General features: G+C 38.4%; 1 protein-coding gene across 1 annotated transcript in view; it reads left to right on the top strand.

Moving 5' to 3' along the window:
* Window positions 1–2,636: 2,636 nt before the first annotated feature.
* LOC132264843 (allatostatin-A receptor-like) overlaps window positions 2,637–22,709 on the top strand; it is a 44,519-nt gene continuing 24,446 nt past the window's right edge. The window contains exon 1 of the mRNA XM_059765172.1: window positions 2,637–3,155. Coding sequence (XP_059621155.1) covers window positions 2,637–3,155 — 519 coding nt within the window. The remainder of the gene's footprint in view (window positions 3,156–22,709) is intronic.

Genomic DNA, 22,709 nt, shown 5'->3' with positions numbered 1-22,709 from the left:
TAGTGAAGGAGTGAAGCGGCAAATTAAAGTGTCGACATTTGATGCCCGACCCCAATTTGATAACATCCTGAGTAATCCCGAAATTCCCCTAAGACCAGCATCACCCCTTTTGTCTGCCACACGATAGTTGTGAATTCTTACGGCGAGAGCCGGCGGAAATGAGGGACCTGAAAAGGGATCAGAATAACTCCACTCCTGGATGGTGTGAAGTGGGCATGCCTCTCTAGAGACGTCCTCGGGATGTGTAAAGTTTTCTCGTGTGGTGATTAATATTAATTTGTACCAATTATTAAGCTGCCGAGCGGCGTCTTCGGCGCGGACTTATTGGCAGTTAACAGTAAAATATGGCCATGCAAAATTCCCCTCTCGTCATTTTATGGAAATGCGTGTCTCATTGAATTAGTTCCTGCCCACTAGTTGAAGCGCACCCGGCACGGGGGAGCCGCACCCCTCCCATGGGGCGCCCTTGCGTGCCCGAGGCACGCATGCATGGGCGTTAGGAACGCTCTCAGCCTGCGACCCACTGCGAACAAGTGTTTAAAGTTCTCGCCACTACAGCCCATGCGAGAGGAAGCGCTTCCTATGGGCGGGGGCGGAAGGCATGAGGGTCGTTTTTCTCAACGGCACGCAGGGATTATTCGTTGTGGGGCTGCCTCTTCGCCACTGAGATGCCTATCTTACAATTCTGTTGATATTCACCGTCTCATTGTGGCGTCTTTTTTGCCTGACAAGGGCAGCATAGTTATCCGGAAGCACTGTACACCTCCGCAAGGAAATCACCTTAAGACGACTCACAGGAAATTAGTAGATTTTTTTCGCACTGTCAGGAAAGCGCGTCTCGTCAGCTCAGCGGTAACTCTATCCATATAGCGCCTTGAGCGATTTCACTACGCGTGCTCAGAATCACTTATTAGCACCTCTTGCATAATGTTTGGGATGAAAATGAAATTTAGAGAATTCGACAAAATTTATTGACTCAGCAGTGGCTCTGGAGCATGCGGGCACTTTCTCGTTTTTATTAGAAAAACACGATTTCAAGCGAGATCGCGCTTGTGGGTATTAAAATAAATAAATATTGAGTAATGGCGAGAAGGTGGAAATGATCGCGCTGGCTTAGAGAATGTTCTCGGGTTAGTTGCAAGTGTTTCATTTTTTTATAGGCAAAAACAACAAGAAGCGCTGTTGTTTAACTTTGAGTGAAAGCATTCTTGCGCAATTAAAGTCAGTAAAGAATGATAATATGGTTTTTGGAGTGAACCACGTGCAATCAGCAAAGTTTCCCATTATTTTCAATTACAGGTCCTCTAAGATTCAAGAAAAAGCATGTTCCTGTTTTATTCCTCTCAGTGTGTCATTAATAACAGTGAGTTTGCAGAGTATACTCTTAAATATTTAATGACATAGCATTAAACGTTACTTGGGAAAAGTTTCAGCTCTCCAGCGACAAAAAGATTAGTGAAAAGCTGTCAAACTGTTTTCTAAATTTCCACTGCTAAAAACTATAACTCACGGTTTAATATAGTGCGGATAGAAACTTACTTTATGACTGCTAGAGTCAGTGGTAAACAACAAGTTTTACAGGCACTTTAGTCAAGAACGAATTTACTCGAAGCCCTTTTGACTTTCGTGTGGCTTTTAAACAAACTTCATATCGAATAACTTTTTGAACTGCACCTAGTACATATTTCTATTACATTATCCGCTACTATTGACCTGGTAAGGCATATCTGAGAGAAAATATCTTTTCCACGTCTCATAAATTTTTCTGCCACGAAAAACTCCGTCGTGATGCCTTACAAGACACATTGAGGATGTGTGATGTCAAACGGAGAATAAAAATTTCCTCCGCATGAATATTAAAGCTGTGTGAGAGGAAAAGTTGCACAGATGTACACCTTCTACCCTCAAATATCTGGCTCTTGCTCGTCGCACGCACTCGAATTATCCCCCCGCAGAGTGTGCGTTTTCCGCATGATTCTTCTGGGGTGTTTCCGTCTGACCCACGGAATGATTAAAAGCTATGACAATAATGATCACCATTTCTCGTGGAAATAAAACGCAAATAAAATCCTCGCCTCATTAAAAGTGAATTGTACATTTTGCTGTTTAATTGATGTGGCTCGCAGGCGCACAAGAATATCTGTTTTTGTGTGTTTTTGAATAAAAATAGATCAAGTGTGTGGCATATTTTTCCAGCGATTCTCCTCGCTGGCTCGGATGATGGATTTTGCTGGGTGGAAGGGGGAAAGCCTGGCCCGACGAGCGGTACACTGTGCTCTAAAATATTAATTTTTATGCTAATTTCTCACCCATCGTGAGAAGGACACCCCTTTTGCAGCGCACCAGATATGAGTTGTAATGGGACGGATGGGACCCTCCAGTGAAAAGTTATAATTGTGAATTAATGCGGCTGAAAATGTTTATTCACTGCCAGTCTAAATTAATTACCGGGAAAAAGTGACGATCAGTGGATGAGCTGCTAGGCGGCGCGCGAGTGTGGGTTGAACAAGAGGAGAGACAATAGACATCCTGTAGCAGGGCAATTTTCGAGCCATAAAACAACACTCGGCGAGGAGCCAGTGGGCGGAGGGCCACCCAAGTCACACGTCTACGTGAGGAACGTGCAGCCGGAGACAATGGCGACGACGACGGACCCCGCAGTGTGGACAAACGTGTCCATGGTGCCCGTCAACGAGTCCTACTTCGACGAAACGGAGTTGATTGTATCGCGCGTGGTGCCGGTGTTCTTTGGGGTCATCGGCATCACTGGCCTGCTGGGCAACATCCTCGTGGTGCTCGTGGTGGTATCCAATCCAGGGATGCGCTCCACCACCAACCTCCTCATCATCAATCTCGCCGTGGCGGATCTGCTCTTCGTCATCTTCTGCGTGCCCTTCACCGCCACAGACTACATGCTGTCCATGTGGCCCTTCGGCGATTCTTGGTGCAAGGTGGTACAGTATCTCATCGTGGTCACAGCTCACGCCAGCATCTACACTCTCGTCCTCATGAGTCTCGATCGCTTCCTGGCCGTGGTGCACCCGATCGCCAGCATGGTGATTCGAACGGAGAAAAACACCATTATGGCAATTAGTGTTCTCTGGTTCCTCATCCTCAGCACCGGAATTCCTGTTCTCTTCGTGCATGGCGTGCATGTGAGTACCTCTCTTCAGCATCCTCCTTTTGCCAATATATTTTAGCGATTTTCTCAAGTGGAAGTAATGCAATATGAACCCATGAAGCGGCAATACCTTGAATTCGCACATTCCCACCCACTCACCTTACATAATTAATTTATTTCTCTCTCCTGAACTCCCTCTAATATGCGCGCACTATAAACAATACAATCTTCACGAGTACCCAATGACGATAGTTTGTGTATAATCAAATTTCGTCGTATGTTTAATTACATTTGAGAACGGTGACAGTGACGAAAGAGAACAGAAATTTGACAGAAAAAAATACAATTAAAAGTTTAGGTTTAAACCTTTTAGCACGAGATAGAAAGTTGTTTGTGCGATAAACGTATTGAGAAAAAAGATGTGCTAATGGACATTTGTATGTTGCCAATTTATGTAGTAAATGCAGGAAAGTTTCAAACTCAAAGTTGCCATATTTTCCTGCGCTATATGTATAGTTACATGGGCTACTGGCGATATTATGGAGATGCAGAGCGTGGATATTTAATTACGCCTGGGTTTTTCACCTGCAATTTGGCACTGTCGCTTAACCATTTGAAAAACAGAGTGTTCTCCACAGAGACAATAATGGCGTAATATTGAAATGAGACAGCCTGGCTTTGAAGGTGTGCATGTGACATTATTTGCTAGTCGTAGAGTGGAATAAATTTGATGTAAATCACAGTGGAAACTCAATATAACTTCCAGGAAAATCTGCAGTCTTAATAATTTGATTCAGGGGAAAATTAACTAATTGAGCAAATTACTAATATATTTTCGGCATAAATCACAGAGAATTTATCAATTATTCACGGTAATATCCAGATTCGCCAAATAACACTATAATTAATCGGACTTTAAGTTTGGAGACAACTGCCTTTAAACTTTCACAGCTGAATTTCTCCAAGAAATAATCATTCCACACCTGCAGAGAGAACACTAAACTCAAGATAGAGAATTCAATTGCAAAAAAAGAACTTTCTTTATAGCTCAATTTTATTCGCAATGACTAGCTTTCAGCAAGATACAGTTTGAGCTTTTAATTTGCAAGCTCTACGAGACAGAGAGAGTGCGGTGTCTCTTGGGGGGAGGGGGAAGAGGAGATTGTACTTAAACTTTCAAATGATAATTGCAAAGTTTAGCTCTTGTCATCTAAACTTTACTTCTTTATTTCTTGGCGAATTCCTCAGTCCAAGACAATATCATACGTCGTAGAGCAGAGAAATGTTCTTATACAAAAATTGTGAGAGTATGGAAGAATAAGAAAATTGAGAAAATTATTTATTCTGCCAAACAGCCCCCATATAGTGTTTGATCTTCTGTGGATTGCTTGCTTATTCAATTGTGGATTACAGAGTTTGCAACACATCAATTATATGAGAGCGTTTTCTGGGATGGGAGAAGAGCTTGTGAAGAATTCAGTGGAAATTGAGACAATACAGTTGGTTCAATTCCAATAATACTCTCGAGCGCCAATTGAATTATTCTCGCGCGGCGCATCATTGAGGGGCCTTTTTTTATGGGGAATCGCTCCCATGGTGTTTTTTTGAAAGACGGCCAGATTTGTTGCGATAGTAGCCGAAAGCACTTCCATCTGCTACAATGTCTGAATTACACCTCAAATGAAATTATGAATAACCATCAAGACAAACTTCTTAATCCACTTTCACACGGCAGATCATCAAATATCCCTCGAGTGATTTTATCTTATTAAGGACGGTGGTCATTTATGCCTCGGGCTCACTCGCTCCGCAAGTCTGGGGCAATGTAATAATAATAAAGTGAGACGAGGCACGTAACTACACACCAGTCACATACAGAAATGTTGAAGCTTTTCTCCCTCATGTCGGGCTTTTCTTCATTTTTTGCGTGCGTCTCGTGAGGGAGCAAAAAAATGGTGAAAAGAGTGCCGAAGAAATATTGCCCCTGCTTAAAATTTCAATACACAATTATCCTCCGGCCATGAGTTATTCATGACTGGCACAGTGGATAATGTGTGGTGGTTCTCCAACAAAACCCCGTTTAGTGGGACATTCTCTCCCCCTTACCAGCATCAAGCGAAAAAAGAACAGGATTTATAACACCCTCCGCCACGGGGCGCGTAATGTATTAAAGTGTCATAGTGTGACGTGGGGTCACGCATTATTTAAGTGTAGCCCTGGGAAATCTGCATATTGAAATGTTTTCAGCCACACCATGAAAATGCTTTTTTATGTCTTCTTGTTCCCACTGTTGCCTGATGAATTCCTCCGGCGGGGCTGGCGGTTGAGCATTTTCACACTTTACAAGAAATTAATATCTCTCCCCCGCCCTTGTGCGCCGCGCCACCTTTTCTCTCCCATCCGATCTTCTAAATAAAATGTAAAATGATATGTTTGCTTCACTCAAATTAAATATGCTCTGTCTTATCCCTATCTTAGATCCTCTCACTGAGACATTTACAATGGCAAAAAGGTTCCTCGCTTGTGGGTGGGATACACCAACAGATTAAATCCTATGCTGTAATCTCATGTTCTTGCATAAATTTGCTCAATTTCTCGGCTCTCATGTTCGTTTTTAGAGAAAAAATACATATGTATATGTCAAACTTTTATCTCATAAAACATACAAAATAATGTAACAATTTTTCCCGACAAGATTCCGCTGAGTGGAGAAGATTTTTTTTTAACTGTAGCCTCAAGTGTTTCAAAGAGATATTTTCTCCGCAGACACGCAAAAAGATGGAATTACTCTGACTTGGGTTGAAATTTGAAAGAACTTCTCTGTTTGCCTTTCAATTGCTTGTATACTTTTGTGAGATACATATTTCCATCGGAAAAGAAAGCCTTTAATTCTCATTGATATAAATATTGAAACTCCGAGTGAATCCAGAAATAATTCACGATGGCAATTGAGAAAATTATCTGTGTGCTGAAAGGGAGAAGTAATGCTTCTGAATTCTCAAGATTGCAAATCAAGCTGAGGTCATAAATTTTCTTCATACACTTTCCAAATTGGCTTCTAAATGAAAATATTGAAAAGTTTCTTCCTAGTTATTGGTGATGCTGCGGAAGTTGGAAACTTGATGGGAGTTCTTAGCATGGCAAACAACGAAAACAACAAGTTTGACTTTTCTGCATAATTGAAATGCATGAATATCAAATACGCAGATCTTCTTCCGAATCAGATGATGTAAAGTTAATGGCAGTCAAATTCAACCAGAAATGTTGCATAATTTAACTTGAGAGCTTACTCATTTGCAATAAGAAAGCCAATTGCAGAAGGCATTTTGCTCGCAATAACTTAAAGGACAAACAAACTTTTGAAGACGAGTTCAGAAGTGGTTTTCTTACGCTATATTGAAGCAAACGGGCATAAGGAAGCCAAATAGAATTAAAAGTGATATCAAGTTCCATTAATTATTAAGTGGAGATGTTCTATCAGAAAGCTTTTCACTGTCTATAGAATTTTTCTCCAGCTGCAGTACATAATTCAGCGTTTTTTCTCCCCAACTCACGAGAGGAATGATTCACGTATCTCGACTTTTTGCCTAACTTGTGTCTTTCGGAACTTCTCTACTCAAGCTTTCAACTTCTGTAAATCAACAATACCCAGGGTGTCGACGATAGACAGTGTTGATGAGGGGCTGAAGGGTGTGTGGAAAATGAAGATTATATTTTGCATCAAAGTTTCTTATCCATCTTGAATATCTCTTTAATCATCCAGCTGTCGCTGTAATATTATAGCTCTTATACTGCTGAGGAAGATTATATGTATAGAGAGGCCAAAAAATATGAATAAGGATATACAGTTGGAGGAGTTCTATGGTATTCTTCTTTGATACACAACAATTGCACAATTTCACTTGTGACTGAACAAATTTCTCCTGGGAATTTTCCAATATTTCGTCGTCAAGAAGATCCTGAGAGAGCGAGAGAAAAAGGCAAAAATTGTCGAAGAAGCTTTCACATATTACATGAGAATTTACTCACAAATTCTGAATCACATTTCACGAGCATTTTATCCACAATTTTACATATGAATGTCTTCATTTGGTCGTGCCCAAGCTTGTGTGGAATAATTTGAATGCTGATGAATTTTTCCTCGAAGAAATCCTGCCACCGGAGACACAATGCGAAGACAGAAAAATGCCATTTCAGCACACCCCAAGTGACATTAAAACGCGCCACGACGATAGTGTTCTCCTCTGATCCGTCTAAACACTATTAAATTTTTTATTCCACACTGAAACTTCTTTCGCCGACGCTCCCTTCGATAGCGAGAAAGCTGTTTACTCAAGTGTGAAACAAGATATTGTAATCATTCAGGAGAAATATTGGGATCATGGTGGGATACAAGGAGAAACACTTTCCATATAACAGTCAAAATGTTTGTCTCCTCCGTCCTGTCCGGTTGACATTCGATCGCATCGAAAGTGATACACTTTGCTGATAATGTAATATTCTATACTATTTCTGCTTCATACGAGGGGGTGAAAGATCCATAAGACGTACTGTTGTTACTTTCCAGGGGAATATTGAAAATTTAGCGCAGTCAAATTTTATGAAGGCATTGCCAAAATGGCTTTATATACAGACGCTTCATGGAAATTTAATTTGGTCCTGAGAGACGACAGAGAATGCTGAAAAGTTTCTCGATGTTGGGAAGCCGAAGATGTTTCAAGCAGTTAAAATGTGTCAAGTCCAGTGAAATATTGCAAAGTTATCTTCATTGTGGTTGTTATTACAAGTAGAAAAAGCGCCTCTTTAATACATGATGAAAGTCACATAAATTCGTCATGACTTTTCATGGGTCGCGAAGAAAAATAAAAGGCCCGGATAAATGATTTCTTTTAGATCGACTGATTTTCAACTTTCTTAGTACTCTCTTCTAGAATACATATATATTTGGGTTAGTATTGTGTACATATATCTTAGCTCGTATACAAGAGAGGTCTTGCAATTACATCGAGAGGAAAAATGAGGGAGAAACACAATTTCTTGTGACTGTTTTCTTTTTCCTCCCCGCTTGCGTACACTTTGAAGGGAAATAAATCAAATAACGTGAAAAAACATTTGATGACTATTATGGCAATTTCTAAAATGTTTTCAAAACATTTCTTGTCCCATCCACATATCCATCAAATCCACTCTACTTATTCTCACATTAGGGCGTAACACTCAAAATTTCCTATTTTGCCCAATCATCCCCGCTACTTCCCTCCCCAAATCTCGGGTGGGGTGTGAGGAAAATGGGGACCACCCGTCTGCCATCCTCCACTTCGTGACTAAGCAGCACTCGATGGCATTGGAAAAGCCTCGAAAAAAATTGACGAACACGTTTTTATGGTAATATCTAATATCCAGAGCGTTTCGCATGAATTCTGAGTGGTTAGGACAGTATCATTGATGGCACGATAAATAAGAAAAAAACTCTCCACAATTGATGACCTCTCACCGTCAAACTCATTCACATTCTATATTTTATTTTATTTGTGGCGTGTGAAGTGGAATGTATGGCCATATTGATAGAAATAGATCTCTCTCGATAGCACTGAAAATCTGCTCTCAGTTCTTGTGTATATTGAAACTTAAAAAAAGAGAAGTCAGAGCAGAGGACGTTTGTAAAGAGAACGTGTCTGGCACACAATTCTTCTCATTTGGTCGCGCAATATTAAGAGGTGGAGATTTTTGCACCTAAAAAACATCTCACGAATGAAACACTGCAAGAAATGCTCTGTCAGCATTCATTCAATAGTAAAATTCGGGGTATTGGGAGTAGGACTGAAAGTCAGTGCTTTTCGCTTTCTCTCAGTGTATCGGATGCCCTCGAGTGGTGGAAAAATTAAATTTAAAAAATAGTGAATTCTGCACGTGTTCGTTATGATTATTTTCCTCCATTATTATCACAAGTGTACTTACGTGGGTGAAATGATGGCCCAGTAAACATGTTTGTGATGCTCCAAAAGTTCTCCCAATTGAATTCATCCAACACATTGAATCCAATACCATCCCATATCGATATATTGTGTGAAGGAAAGAAAGCAGAACCCCAATAGGGCATCACTTGAAAAAAATCATCTCATTTAAATAAGGGTGTGGAACAAAACACGGGGCTGGTGAAAAATAATAATATCCTTCACCGCAGGGCTGGAACGAATTGATTGTTTTCAATAACGATAATAAACATTAGCTCGAGGGAGCTCTCATCATATTGCGTGGACACGCGGGGTGTAACGTCAAAGAATTTAATTAAAAGCAAACAATCAGATTTTATAAGAGAAAACCACCTGATTGCATTTGGCATCCTTTTCTTTCACTGTGATTGCCAAAAACATTTTGAGCGTCACATTTTCATACAGACAGACTGAAGGAAGGAAGGGAGGCAGGAGATCCATTATCGGTTGACAATTTATTGCGAGGCATGGTTAATGTATTGCCAGAGACCCGGCTAAATTTCTGTAACGTAAATAATGTTTATCGAGTGAGAAGTGACGCAATTAAAAGCACGAAAAGAGGCATGGTGGTGTCATTTCATGCTGGGATCAATTAGCTTGTGCATACCTCAACATGACTAGCAAGAGTTGGTTTCGATATATATATATGTAGGCAGAAAGAGCTAACGCATACACAGTCCGCACAGTGCAGAGGAAAAAGGAAGGGCTTTATTGAAAAGGGAAATGCCATAATTTTCTCTCCACTCGTGTTTTTCTCCGGTCTACATCAACAGAGTAACACGAGATAGAGGGATTCTTCCCTGGTGTACGATTCTTGTTTTACCAGCACTTTATGTACCATAGATCACAATTATGTACACAACTGTACCAAATACAATATTTGTATTTATTCATTCGAGGCGAGTATCACATTATCACCCAATCTTTGGCGCTCAGAGTATCATCTTGGCACTTTAACGAAGTAAACCAATTTGGCTGTTGGTGGGTCAAACATCGGAAGGCCCCAGTCATTTGACCTTTCCTGAAATTTCAGGAGAACGGAAACACCCCACCGCAATTCAATCAGACCGAAGTCTCAACGGCAAACACATAATTTGCCAATTTTTTTCTCAAAATAAGAGTAAAACAGCATCCTTCCTCCAATCACTTCACATTCGCATGTAGTTGAGCAGTGAATTCAATCGATCAAATTAACAATTTGCTGCCGTAATTTACAATCTTCTCCATTCACCTCTTGTACACTCCATTCGTCTTTCTGCACCCTTGTGTTCAGTCATGAACATGTGCAAAAGTTTGCGGTATGTTTCCAGCATGTCGAGATGAAAAGAGGTGGAGCGTTTTCCACCCGTAGTGCTTAAGTGATACTTCAGCATAGTCTGTGAATTAAACCCTTGACTTTTATTAGCTCCAACATATGGATGTGTTCAGGCGGGGCAGGAAAGAATGGCAGAATATAAAATTGAAAAAATATGATATTTTTTATAAGACGATGAAAAATTGGTCCCGTCTGTTTCTTGCCTGGTATCCTTTCTCTGGTGTATACATTTGGGGTGTGGAAAAATGGAACTTTGATAAGAATATTCACTGTAAAATCAATAAACTCAGAGAGTTGAGGCAAATGGTTGTGAAACATTCAAATAGCAATATGTCATTTTGCTTTTCGCATTTCACATGGAGAGACATTTTCTCTACATTTATGATATTGTGACAGCAGTATTTGTATTTATACATTTTCTGCCGCAACATCCAATTGATACTTCACGGAATTTTGTTGAATGTGCATTAATCCATGCTGTGCAGAATTGCATGAAGTGATACGTCGTGTGTATGTTGGCAAAATGTAATTAACTCGAGCAAAATATAAAATCACCAAATCCCTGAAAATTGCGTGCTTTTAGTTTAAAATTAATTGAATGAGAAACCACCGTGTGTGGAGCATAAACCAATATAATAAAATCAAAAAAGTTCCGCTCTGTTTATTTGTTTCCCCGTACAGCAAATATTTGAAAAGCTCAACTTTGTGGTCACGGATTTTATATAAATATCCATTTGGTGGTATTAATCATCAGCAATTAGTCATTGATATATATATATATGGATAAAACAGGGATATTATTATACCTGAAGCAACTGCTTATCTCAGATAAATTGTCACTAAAGTCGAAGTTATGGAGCGGAAAATAAATTAGGCTAAAAACGTATTTCTAATTTTGGGAGAGTAATTAAAACCCTAAATATCACACGACAAATTAATTTCATTTAGGGATAGAGATGTTACTCTGCTGACTTGCGATGTTATTCCCTAATTTGTGTATCAAGTTGAGAAGGAAATTGGAGGAAATGACTTTTGAGAAGTTTCACGAGAAGCCAACGACACATCAAACCGCAAATTCATTGATTTTCTTATCGTTACTTTTCCCGGTATGCCATATCTGCATGACACAGCCGTTAATTAGTTAAAAAGGGGGCGTCGAGAAGTGGATTGGGAACAATGTTCAAACATATATAGAGATATGATCAAAATATTCCACCGCATTGCCTCATTGGCAATTTATCATGGCAAATAGCATGAATTAATTACGGTAATCTACAAATATATTGTGGAATATTGGGGGAAAGCAGCAAGAGTGAATCGGGGTTATTTTCATGGATTATTATTACCGCAGAATTACGCCGTATGAAAGACTTGACAAACAATTTGAATGGGAATATTGGAAAACTGTTTGTGAATGACTTTTCAACTCTGAGCTCTCCTTCTATCGTCCCTGTACGCATGCACAGTGTGTTGGGTGAGGAATTGTATCTGTAGTGCACTTATGTGGTGAAGAAAATTGCATTCAGTTTGATTGCGGAATATAACCACACATTTACCACTTTATAGGGGTGGTTTTCGCATTTCAACATCTGCTCCACACCTAAAATGGAGTCCCCCCCAAAAGTGTATACAAATGTATAAATTTATAAGATGATAATATCAACCTGGCTCCTGCCACAGCACCCAAACGTATAATCTCTGCGTGTTGTCTACAACATTGTAGAAAATTTGGCAGGCGGAAAGTGCGAGGAAAAATCCTCACGAATCTCGTGTGGAGGACAACATAAGTTATGTGTACATCCATGGGAGCGTCCGTGGAGGAAAAATGTATTGTATAAATATACGCCTTGGATGTGTAACTTAATCATGTCGATTTTGCTAGCCTAATCGAATTTTCTGACACTTTTTGCTGTTGCTGACTTCTCCCGCCTCAGCCACGTCCACTTTCACACCGAGTCTATTGAGCACATGTAAGGCTGTCCCGGGGAGTGAACTGAGAGACATCCTCGAACAATGGCAATTAATTTTCCGACAAGGATTTCTATTAACCGACATGACCTTTCTCTACACCATCAAACCATCATGCCTCTTTTTTCACTGTCTTGCACTGTCTGAGCTTTCCAACCTGCCACCATCTCATTCTTCACCAGCTCTGGCTGACACTTTCGCATTGTACACGAAGTATAGAAACCTCACAAGCAATCTCGCATTCCCATCCACTCCAGAAGCCTTATACCTATAGAAAACACCATAGAATTTGCTACAAATCACCTGAAATTTCAACCATCCTCACAGTTCGCATGGCACCAAATTCAACGCTAATACGCTCTCCATATGAAACGAGGAGTACAAAGAAATTTCAATGATGTATGATTCCATCACAAAAAGGTATTCAATCACTCTTGCGTTTGATTTTTATACCCCGAGCATCTCCTTCACGAATCACCTCACCAGCCACTCACCAAGTATTCCGCTCAAGTGTTGACCTGATTTCTCACAATGCGTTCGATTGCATCCTCAGGGCTAACTCTAGAGTCATCATATTTGCACAGTTCTCAGTGAAATTACTTCCTGAATTGTTATTTTCATACGAATTTTTGTCATGGAGTGGAAGTAAACATGGACAAATGCATTGGTATCTAGATTTTGCCATTGGCTGTGCATTGTGTTTATCCAGATCACATCGGAATGTTTGGGGATATTATTAGTTAAATCCATTTAATCCTTTAGTTCAGCATACCATTTTGTGAATTAATGGCAATCCACTCCTCACAGGCGATTTGATTTGATGTTAATAGAGTGATGATAGATGAATTGATGCACTCAATCATCGTCTGATAAGGAAGGTGTGTTTTAGCAATATACGTGATATGAAATTTGGCAAATTCGTGTTATCTGCAATGCATCTTCAGAGTACTACATAAATATTTTGGGGGAAATTCGGAATATTGCAAATTCATGAACCCCATCCTCAACATGTTGTTTGCTCTTGAGTATATCGATTAGATATATTGCAAAATTCTGTGAATCACTTTAGGTTTCGACATAGGAAGGTTCACTTTAGTCGTGCTACAGATAATCTCTAAAAGCTCAATTATGTTTCGTGGCTCTTCCGATCATTTTAAGGGACCTTTTGCAGCCCGTGGCGAAACAAGTTGATAATGGAAAATGCCACAAGATGAGAGACGACAGAGAAAAGAGACCCAAAACGTCAAATACAGATTGGCAATTATGTTAATTATTAGTATATCTCCAAATATCGAATATAATATTGGTTGTGATAGGTAGAGAAATGAACAATGTCAAATATTGAGAAGGGATGTTTTGAGTTTGCGCTTGACCACATTATGGAAAATGACTGGAACATTAAAATTATAGCAAAAGAACTATTAAATTCGCATGTCTTTCCGCTGAAGTACGAAGTGAAAGGATCACTTATGCAATCAAATTGTTAAATAAAAGCAAAGTTTCTCTTGACTTGCAGAGAATATAGTGTTGCGTTTGTACATACAACATGTCTAAACTATCGAAGTGGAAGATGACGACGGAACATTCCAGCAGATTGTGTCTCCGGTTGTACTGAGACACCAGTTTTCAATTAGGTTATCTTAACATGTGTACAGAAGTGGTAGTAAATTTACACAGGAATCCATCAGTATTTTATACGGGTGGTGCTCAATTTTAGGGCTTCTCTGACGTACGGTCCAAAGCCAAGAGGATACAAACAATGTATTGTGTCACTGGCAAGAGTCGTAAATTAAAGTTGAATTTATATACATGGCTTGAGCTGCTGAGAGTTAATAGTTTCCAATATTTGTGGTTAGACAGAAACTGTTGCAGATCCTCTCAGTGCGCCATTGTTGTTGTGTGTGGCAAAGCTCCACAAATCACAATTGCCAATATGTAGTTCCTGGGTGTTGGGTTTAATCCATCCCCACTTTCTTCCGGCGGTGCGGAATATATTCAATATATTCACACGATGTGAAGAATTCACTTAAATGCCAAGATGAACTGACCTAAATACTTTCAGAGGTTTCATTTCTCTCCCATAAACTTCACAGCCCTTTCGCAGTCATTGAAGTGCACACTCTGTCCCATTATGCAACGCATAATCAGCGAGACAGGATGTGGGAGGGCGGCAGATCCCGCTCAAATAGTTGATTATTACTCACAACTATAATATAGCTCACTTAGTCACGTATTATGAAACTGCTGAGGTTGTATTGCGCCCTCCTTTGCATTGTCCTTCAATTGCACAATCCGTCTTTCCCAGAACTTCTCCATTTGAATGCGGGGGAAACATTTAAAACTAGGATGTGCTTTTGCACTATAGCAGTTTGCTGAATACAAAGTATTTTACAAAGTCTTCAGCAGATCTCGCGAAGTCTTCTTTAAAGCACACGAAGATGGAAATTGCTAATAGGATTACTAAATATATAGACAACTTTCAAAGAGATTATTAATTTTTATAAGGATCTTTTTTCTCATTAATAAATAGTTGAATGAGAAATTCTGCACTGGTGATATAGATGCATTCGTGTTGATAAATGAGCTATCACGTGCGCAATTGAAAAAATCTCTTTTATATTGGAAAAAGTCTGTATATTTCCTTTGAAGATGATGATCAAAGGCAGTGGGAAAAACTCGAGTTATAAATGAGAATTTGAAGACCTGAATATGACATAAGCAATACCGCGCATTGGAGACTCTTTTCATGTGACACGGAATTGAATATACGGTGTCATTGTGACTGTTCCGCAATGTAATTATCGATTAAATTATCAATAAAATCCTGTGACTTTCGTAAAAAGGTTCATCGGAGAAAGGTTAAATACATCACAGAAAGTCAATTGAATTTTTCATCAAGCGTTGCAAAAAATTACACCTTCAGTTCTCACTTGCAGACTTTCAACATCCAACCGCAAAAGCCAATATGTTCTAAAAGCATTTTTTATCCAGATCAAGCCACTAGGTGAGATGCAGTGGATGTAGAAATGAATGGGGGATGTATCAGAGCAAGGTTATAAAACATTGAAACTTTTGCATCATGCACTCAAGCTGGCAGAGTGTTGAATTATACAAGTTTTTGCAATTTATCAAAACAACTAATTTTACATGGATTTTCTATCAAAATATAGCAATAAATATTTTATGTTCAACTGAATGATATTATAAGTTCACGTTTCACCAAATGCTGGGCGAATCTTCAGAAACTAGAAGGAAAACTTTGCCTTTGGGGGTAATATAATTAGGAAGAGGAGCATGGCTTTGTGTCTTTCTGCCATATTCTCTTTTATAATATAATTTGATGGGGGGTTTTTATATGAAGGCGCTACTGAACGAGAGTTTCAACTATCACACAGATTCATTTTCGTATTACTTTATCTCTTTCTTTAGAAAATCATAATGGAAATTTAATTATATCGCTGTAAAAGTGAGTAATGAACATCTTGAATTTCTTCGAACTCACTAATGAAATAAAATACTTTCTGAATAGTTAATTCAAGTGGAAGTTCTAATAAAATGATATGCCGCTTTTTTGCTCTTCCAGTTGGCAGAAAAAAGGTCGTCGACTGAACTTGAATGTCCCGGTGATTCTCTGGTGGATGTGCTTCTTTATTTAAAAGGACAGCTTTAATTATTCACAAATTTGCTCAAGAAATTATGAAATATTAATTATCGCGAGTGGGTAATCAAAATTTTCTCCGTACACTGCGCCTCAAAGTGTGTTTTCTCACGAAATCTTGAAATTTTCACCACTTAAGCAGAAGAGGGCAAAATAAATTTTATCGTGAGAATTCTACATAATTTTACAATCGCAAACATCGGCAGGTGGAAAATATGTTTTGCTATCTCACGAACATGTTTCTCAAATGACAACATTGTATGTGGGTGAAATGCAAAAAATATGTTGAGAACAATTTAAAATTTTATTGAATCAATATCTGAACATTATATGCGATTTATGACGCGGCATGAATGAATTAAAGTGTGATTTATAGTGGAGCATAAAAGTGTGAATGGCGTGAAAATGTATGCAATAAAGCGGTGTATTGGAGATTGACACCATCAGCAAATTCCTTGAAAAGGGTCAATTTTGATGAAATGGGCAGATGATGGGAAAAGCGGAGAAGTGGCAATTTTATTTTCATAGCAAATTTTACCCAGCTATTTTCCATATCCATCATCTGCAAATAACTCAATACATAGTGGCAGAAAGTATGAAAATTTGCATACTCAGCGCCTTTCAATTTTGGAAACTACATATCTTGACTCGTATTTTGCAAGGTCAAGTGAAGTCCATCAGCCACAATTTTATTGTGATTTCAGACATAATGGAATATATACAAGTTGTTCAATGCCAAATGGTCTTGTTTGGTGGAAAAGCTTTCGTCCACTTGAATCGTTATTTTTCAATCCCAGAATATATGATCAAAGTTTTGCATGTTATTGTTGAATTTTCCGACAAATATGTTTTGAGAACTCGTGAATGGCAAAGCAAACATTGTATTTCCATTCTAAGAGATCCCTTAGGAAGTCACTGAAAGTATCAACATATGTATTATTATGCTTGCGATTACAACGCCTGAAGCGCTATCATCAATGTGACGTCGGTTCTTAGTGGGAAAGGTAAAATCGTGTCTTTTCGTCAATGTAATCAAATATTTATCAAATGGGAGGAAAAAACAGTGTCACGTTTCACATGTATAGTCCTTTGGGAATAAGCACAAGTTGTTTACTCAAGTATCCACACTAAACATTCTTATCTCATGCTTTCGAGATTATATTTCACAATGAAGCAACGTGGTATTAAACATGAAATGTGTGATGTTTCGCCTAACATAGCTCAAATCTTGCCATCCTCATCTATTGGGAGGCTGTGAAGCACAGAGCGCAAATTAACGCAGCATTCCAATCGACATTTCCACCCACGACTCTTTATGTGTGCTTATGTTGGCTGTGCGTATGGGTTGTAGAGATAAACCCAGATTTCCATCACAATGGGGCTTAGCGCATGGAAGTGATAATCTATGCCGTAATGATTCCTTTGTTGTATTTTAATTTGAGCCGTATCACAATTAAGTGCGACAGACTCAGAAATTAAGTGTTAAACCATCTGTGTCGTGAAAAGAAAATGCCCCCAATAAAAGTGGCGAATTCTATATGGAATGTTTGATATTCATCACATAGCGTTTTGGGGGATGATGAAAGGGATGGTGATGCGAGGAAAAGCCTCTTCATTAGCTCTATATAATTATAATATTAGTAAATATTAAAGCGTGCTAACCACATCTTGGCTTCTTCACTGAAACCATTAATTACCCATCCTGCACCTTTGCTGGCACACGTGTACTGCTTTTATGATTGATTTCGCTCGTCTTCAAACTTTTCCCATTATACTCCTGTAGTTAAAATGGTCTCAAGGAAAGCGCGAGGGTTGCTCTCATTTTCATCATTACATTAAAGAGGAAACTTTCTTGGAATCAGCCTCGTAGTGTTCAGTTTAACTATCACTGGGTTTCGCTGGGAACAAGTCAAAAGTAAAGAGGTCAAGAAAATATTACTTTCTCGCCGTCTGAATATAAATTGAGATCTCTAGGCGCACGACCCAGAATATCGTCCTGAAGAGTGGAACAGCAATAAATTTGCAATCAATAAATTGCCTAGATGAATTTAAAGTATTTCTACAATTTCCACATTAAATACTTAACACGATGCAATATGTGATATATGTAATAGGTTGAAAATGCAATTGAAATTCCAATGTGAGTAATTGCACGTCTTATAATATCGTCTTATGTTCATATTTAGCTGATGAAATTAGTTGAAATCAAGCAAAACGTTCTCAAAATACCACTTTCACATAATTAATTTCCATTAAGACATTTTCTCCAGACCTTCGAATAGGAAAAAATTCACTCCGATCCATTACACTGGCGTCAAATTACAAAACCCACAAATTTTGATAATAGAACAACCTCTAATTAAATTTTGTGAGTAATATAGATGACAATTTATTCATTATTCACAAAATTTAATTATCTCGCCGTTTTATTGTAATGCTCAGAAAATGCGATATATTCAACAAGTTAGAAGGCTTTAAGACGCTGCCATGAATCTCACACAATTAAAAATTATATTATACACACCATACATGTACATGAATATCTCTCAAATAATAATAAGAGGGTGCAGCCTTCCTTCCATTAATAAATTAATCGCAAATTGAAAGCTTCCAGCCTTCTTTACTCCACGTGCCAATTTCAAATTCCAATTATTCGTGTTAGTCTTGTGTTTGAAGTTTATAATTTAGGAGTGTTTTCTTTATAAAGTTAAAACATTGTTTGTGCAGAAAATAATGCCAGAATTTTGTATAGGACTAGAGTGAACGCGTATTGTGATTTATCAGAGTTTTCATTGATAATGTAGAAGAATTGGAAGAAGATCTCGTGCATGTGCCGAAGACTCTGAAATTCAGGGTGTACAAATCCTTTCCGCGTATCTTGAAACGATTTGTATGATTCAATTTAATCTGGAGATGCGAGACTGTTCATAAGAATAAACGGAGATTGCAAAAATTGAAAGGGAACTTGAGGGCTCTTCCTGAAAATATATGAATGGGTCTTTACTGCTTGAACTGCAAGTTCATATCATGATTGCATAAGACGATTAAATCTACAGTTGCAATGCGAAAATGTAGTGAGCATGTACAAGAGATTAATTGAACAGAGTTGCAGCTTGTAAAATGAGTTTAGTATTTCCGAGAATCACTCAAATCAACAGAAGCTGTAATTAAAATCTTGTTGAGAAGTCTTGCATAGAAAAGTCATTCGTTCCTTCGCTTCCTTTGCTGTTATATTTCTGTCTCTCCTATGGTTGTGCTTTAATTCTCGGTAATATCGCGACCTTTCGTTCTACATAAGAATATAAGAAAAATCAAAATTCCTCATGCTCTCAATAGGTGGTACACTTCAAGAGGATTTTCCCGTAATCCTTTCGGCACGTGTGCTTCAAGTGTTTTCGTATTCTAAATATATTTGAAGTAAAATTGGCGTATTTGAGTTTTCGTGGAAATAAAATATAGCATTCAGGCTCGAAAGGTAGGGTGCAAAAAATTCAGCAAAAGTTATTGGAGGGGCATTATGTAATTCACAATTTCAGCAACATAAAAGCACACTTATAAGGAGTTATATACCGGTATATTTTAAGATTAGCTCCAGAGACGGTTGTTGCTTCAACGGGTTGAGCTATAAAGTCAGCATAGAGGGGAACTTTTATGGGCCAGCAGCATTCTCGCTACATGCATATATTGTAGTAGTGAGTGCGCAGTGAATGTGTCACAATGCATAGTTGGGGTGATAATGAAATATTTTTGCAACAAAATATTTTCAGAACTCTCGTTGCACGACGAAGGAGTGCAAAAGAGTGCCAAATGACAGTATCTTCCTTATTTATGGCTCTTATGCAAAGTGTGTCCTCACTAGCAGTGTCGAGAGTGGATGAAAGATGCATCGCAGGAATAATAACTTGGATAATAATTATTATTACACAGCAAGGTTGTATTTTTGACAAAGAGCAACAAGTGAGCGAAGCGCGGCATCTGATGCCTCAAGGATTTTTCCTTTATTAACTTGTACTGTGAGAGAAAGCTTAATATTGTTTTCCACAAGTCACTGAAAGAGAGTTGCATATTTCTATACATTGCAGAAGTTTTACCACTTTTATTAACTCCACAATGAGACTTTGTTATCGCCAAGTCTTTATTCATTTTGTGTTGGGAGATTGTAAAAACATTTTGTGTGTAAAAGTGTCAAAACCATCCTAAATTACTGTAATTTATGCACACATGTTAACTTTCACAATACGACACATGACAAATGATTGGGTTTATTCAATTTTCCATGTGGTTGAAAGGAACTTTCCCAGAGATAGAATTTGCTGTCAAGATTTTATCATGAGCATGATTTTCCGTTCATATCTTTCGGACGGAGATAAAAGTGAAACTAACATGATTAATTATTGTGTGTATATTGGGGTTGGAAATTTTGCATTTTCCCATGATTCCTTGAAGGGCGGTGGCTTGAGGGTGTTTACCGCAGCCAAATGGGAAGAGATGAAATCACAGATTCAGTCATTCTCCTGACAGAAAGATACACATGTACACAAAAGCAAATATTCAATTTGACATAATATGATTCTACTTTGATATGTTTTTTTTTCACAAGGCCAAATTTTCTGTCTATCTTTAGGTACAATTCCTTAAATTTGCTTCCAATTTTATTTAAATTCACCGTAAATGATGGAATTGGAACTTGTCAGGAATGATGATTGATTTGTGTCACAGATGAATTACTCGCGTAATCCAATTGAAGTGAATATATTTATGAAGTCGAAATGTGAGAGAAATTCGTAAATTGTGTTTTTTTTTCTTCTTCTTCATGAGACAAGGTGGAAAATAGAAGAGGGAAGAATGTGATGGAGGCACGTCAGTTGTAATTTTTTGAAATCAATACGCAAGGACACCGCCCATGTTCTATTTATTGCATTAGATGGGAGATAGGGAGTGATTTCTTGTGGTACCCAATTACAGCCTTGATCAAATGAAAGTTTAGCTCCGTGCGGCCGGTGGTATTTGGCCAAAAATACCAATTTAACTTTCTTTCGTGGCTATGGCATGTAAGAGTGACGTTGGCTGGTGCGCAAACTTTGCTGTATAAACAAATTTAAAGAATTGACCGGTGCCATGCCCTCAATCGTGTTCCCTCCTTTTGCTGGTATTTCAAATCAACTCAATGGCCGGGCGAGGGTGGTGGCACAATAAAATAAGCCAATTTACCACGCCGTCCACCCCCTATTTTGCCCACTTTCACCTGCCCTGTCACCACAATCCACCGGATACTCATCCTCTTGTAATCAAGTGAAAAACACTTTTCATCGAATGAAGGTAACACGGCACGGCAAACATTCGTCCTGATCGATTGGGGACAGAGGCAAACAAGAGTGCGAAGCGTGCCTAAGGATCGATATTATTAATTTCAATTTTCTGTATTTTGGTTACACAAACAAAAAGATGAAAATACTCTTCTCTCTATACTTTTCTTAGTTTGTGTAACGACAAACATATAAACGTGGGCTATGAGACATCTTTTGTTGCAATATTTTCATTTAATTTCTGTATTCTCGTAGGATTCTTGTGCACACAAAAGATCGCACAATTGGATACTTTCACAGGAGTATAATAGATGTGTTTCTTATAGCTTTTTCCACCCGTCAACTTCGAGAGATTGCTGTGGAAACGATACATGTTTTTTTCACTCTTCAGGCTCATGACACATTATTGTGCAATAAACACATTAAAGAGACTCCCGCACTTATTGAATGAGCACCGTCTTGAATTAAAGTGATACCATTTCTTGACATTTTGGAGATTTCTCATGGTTACCAGACGCAATAATAGCTTATGGGGTACATGCTCAAATAGAGATGAAGACCGTGGTTCGTTCTCATTTCCCACCCAAGGGAGGGCGGGTAATGCTCTCCACGTTTTTTCTGCTGCCTGTATCTATTATCACATTTTGGAATCATGTTACGAGAGCAGTGGATTTAGCGGCTCGTCTCCCATTGAGTGTGTATAAATTTTCTTATTGTTTGCCCGCCATGGAATGAAATACTAATAATGTTTTTCTCCACGTGATGAATGAATTATCATTCTGTATTCGGTTTTTGCTATAATGAATTGTGACATAAATGGAAGAAGAGAAGAACTTTTCAATTCCACAAATATTTATGTGTGATTTGGGAGAATAGAGTGGAGCTTTTTATTTTTTGCTTTTAAACTGAAAGCTTTCTCAATTAATTGTTTTCCAGCTATACAATCGATTGAATCTCAATGGAAAATTATGTCACACAATAGATCAATTTTCATTTGGGTTTCTCTTTTTGGTCATTAAATTCGGATATTCTTTTGAACTATATATTCACTTTATAATTGCAAAGTCCCATTTTTCCACGGAAATTCAACCAATTACTAAGCTTAATTGTACTGTTGAATACTTTTCAATTATAAATCGCTCTTTTGAAGTGAAATTCAATGTATATATCTGTACTTATATACAAAGCTAGACTCAATGCTTTTCGATGCTCTCTGGGTAATATTCCAAAAAGCTTTCCCCAATCAACACCCACAAACAAATACATATTGTGGAACGCCCACTCAGCTACAGAACGCTCAGAAGGAGCATCCATGGCATCTGTGTTGATGAAATAGAAAACAATGGTG

This window comes from Phlebotomus argentipes, unplaced genomic scaffold (genome assembly GCF_947086385.1).
Source record: "Phlebotomus argentipes unplaced genomic scaffold, Phlebotomus argentipes genome assembly contig_2, whole genome shotgun sequence".
In the NCBI taxonomy this organism is placed as follows: Eukaryota; Metazoa; Arthropoda; class Insecta; order Diptera; family Psychodidae; genus Phlebotomus; species Phlebotomus argentipes.
This window is presented reverse-complemented; position numbering and strand designations above follow the sequence as displayed.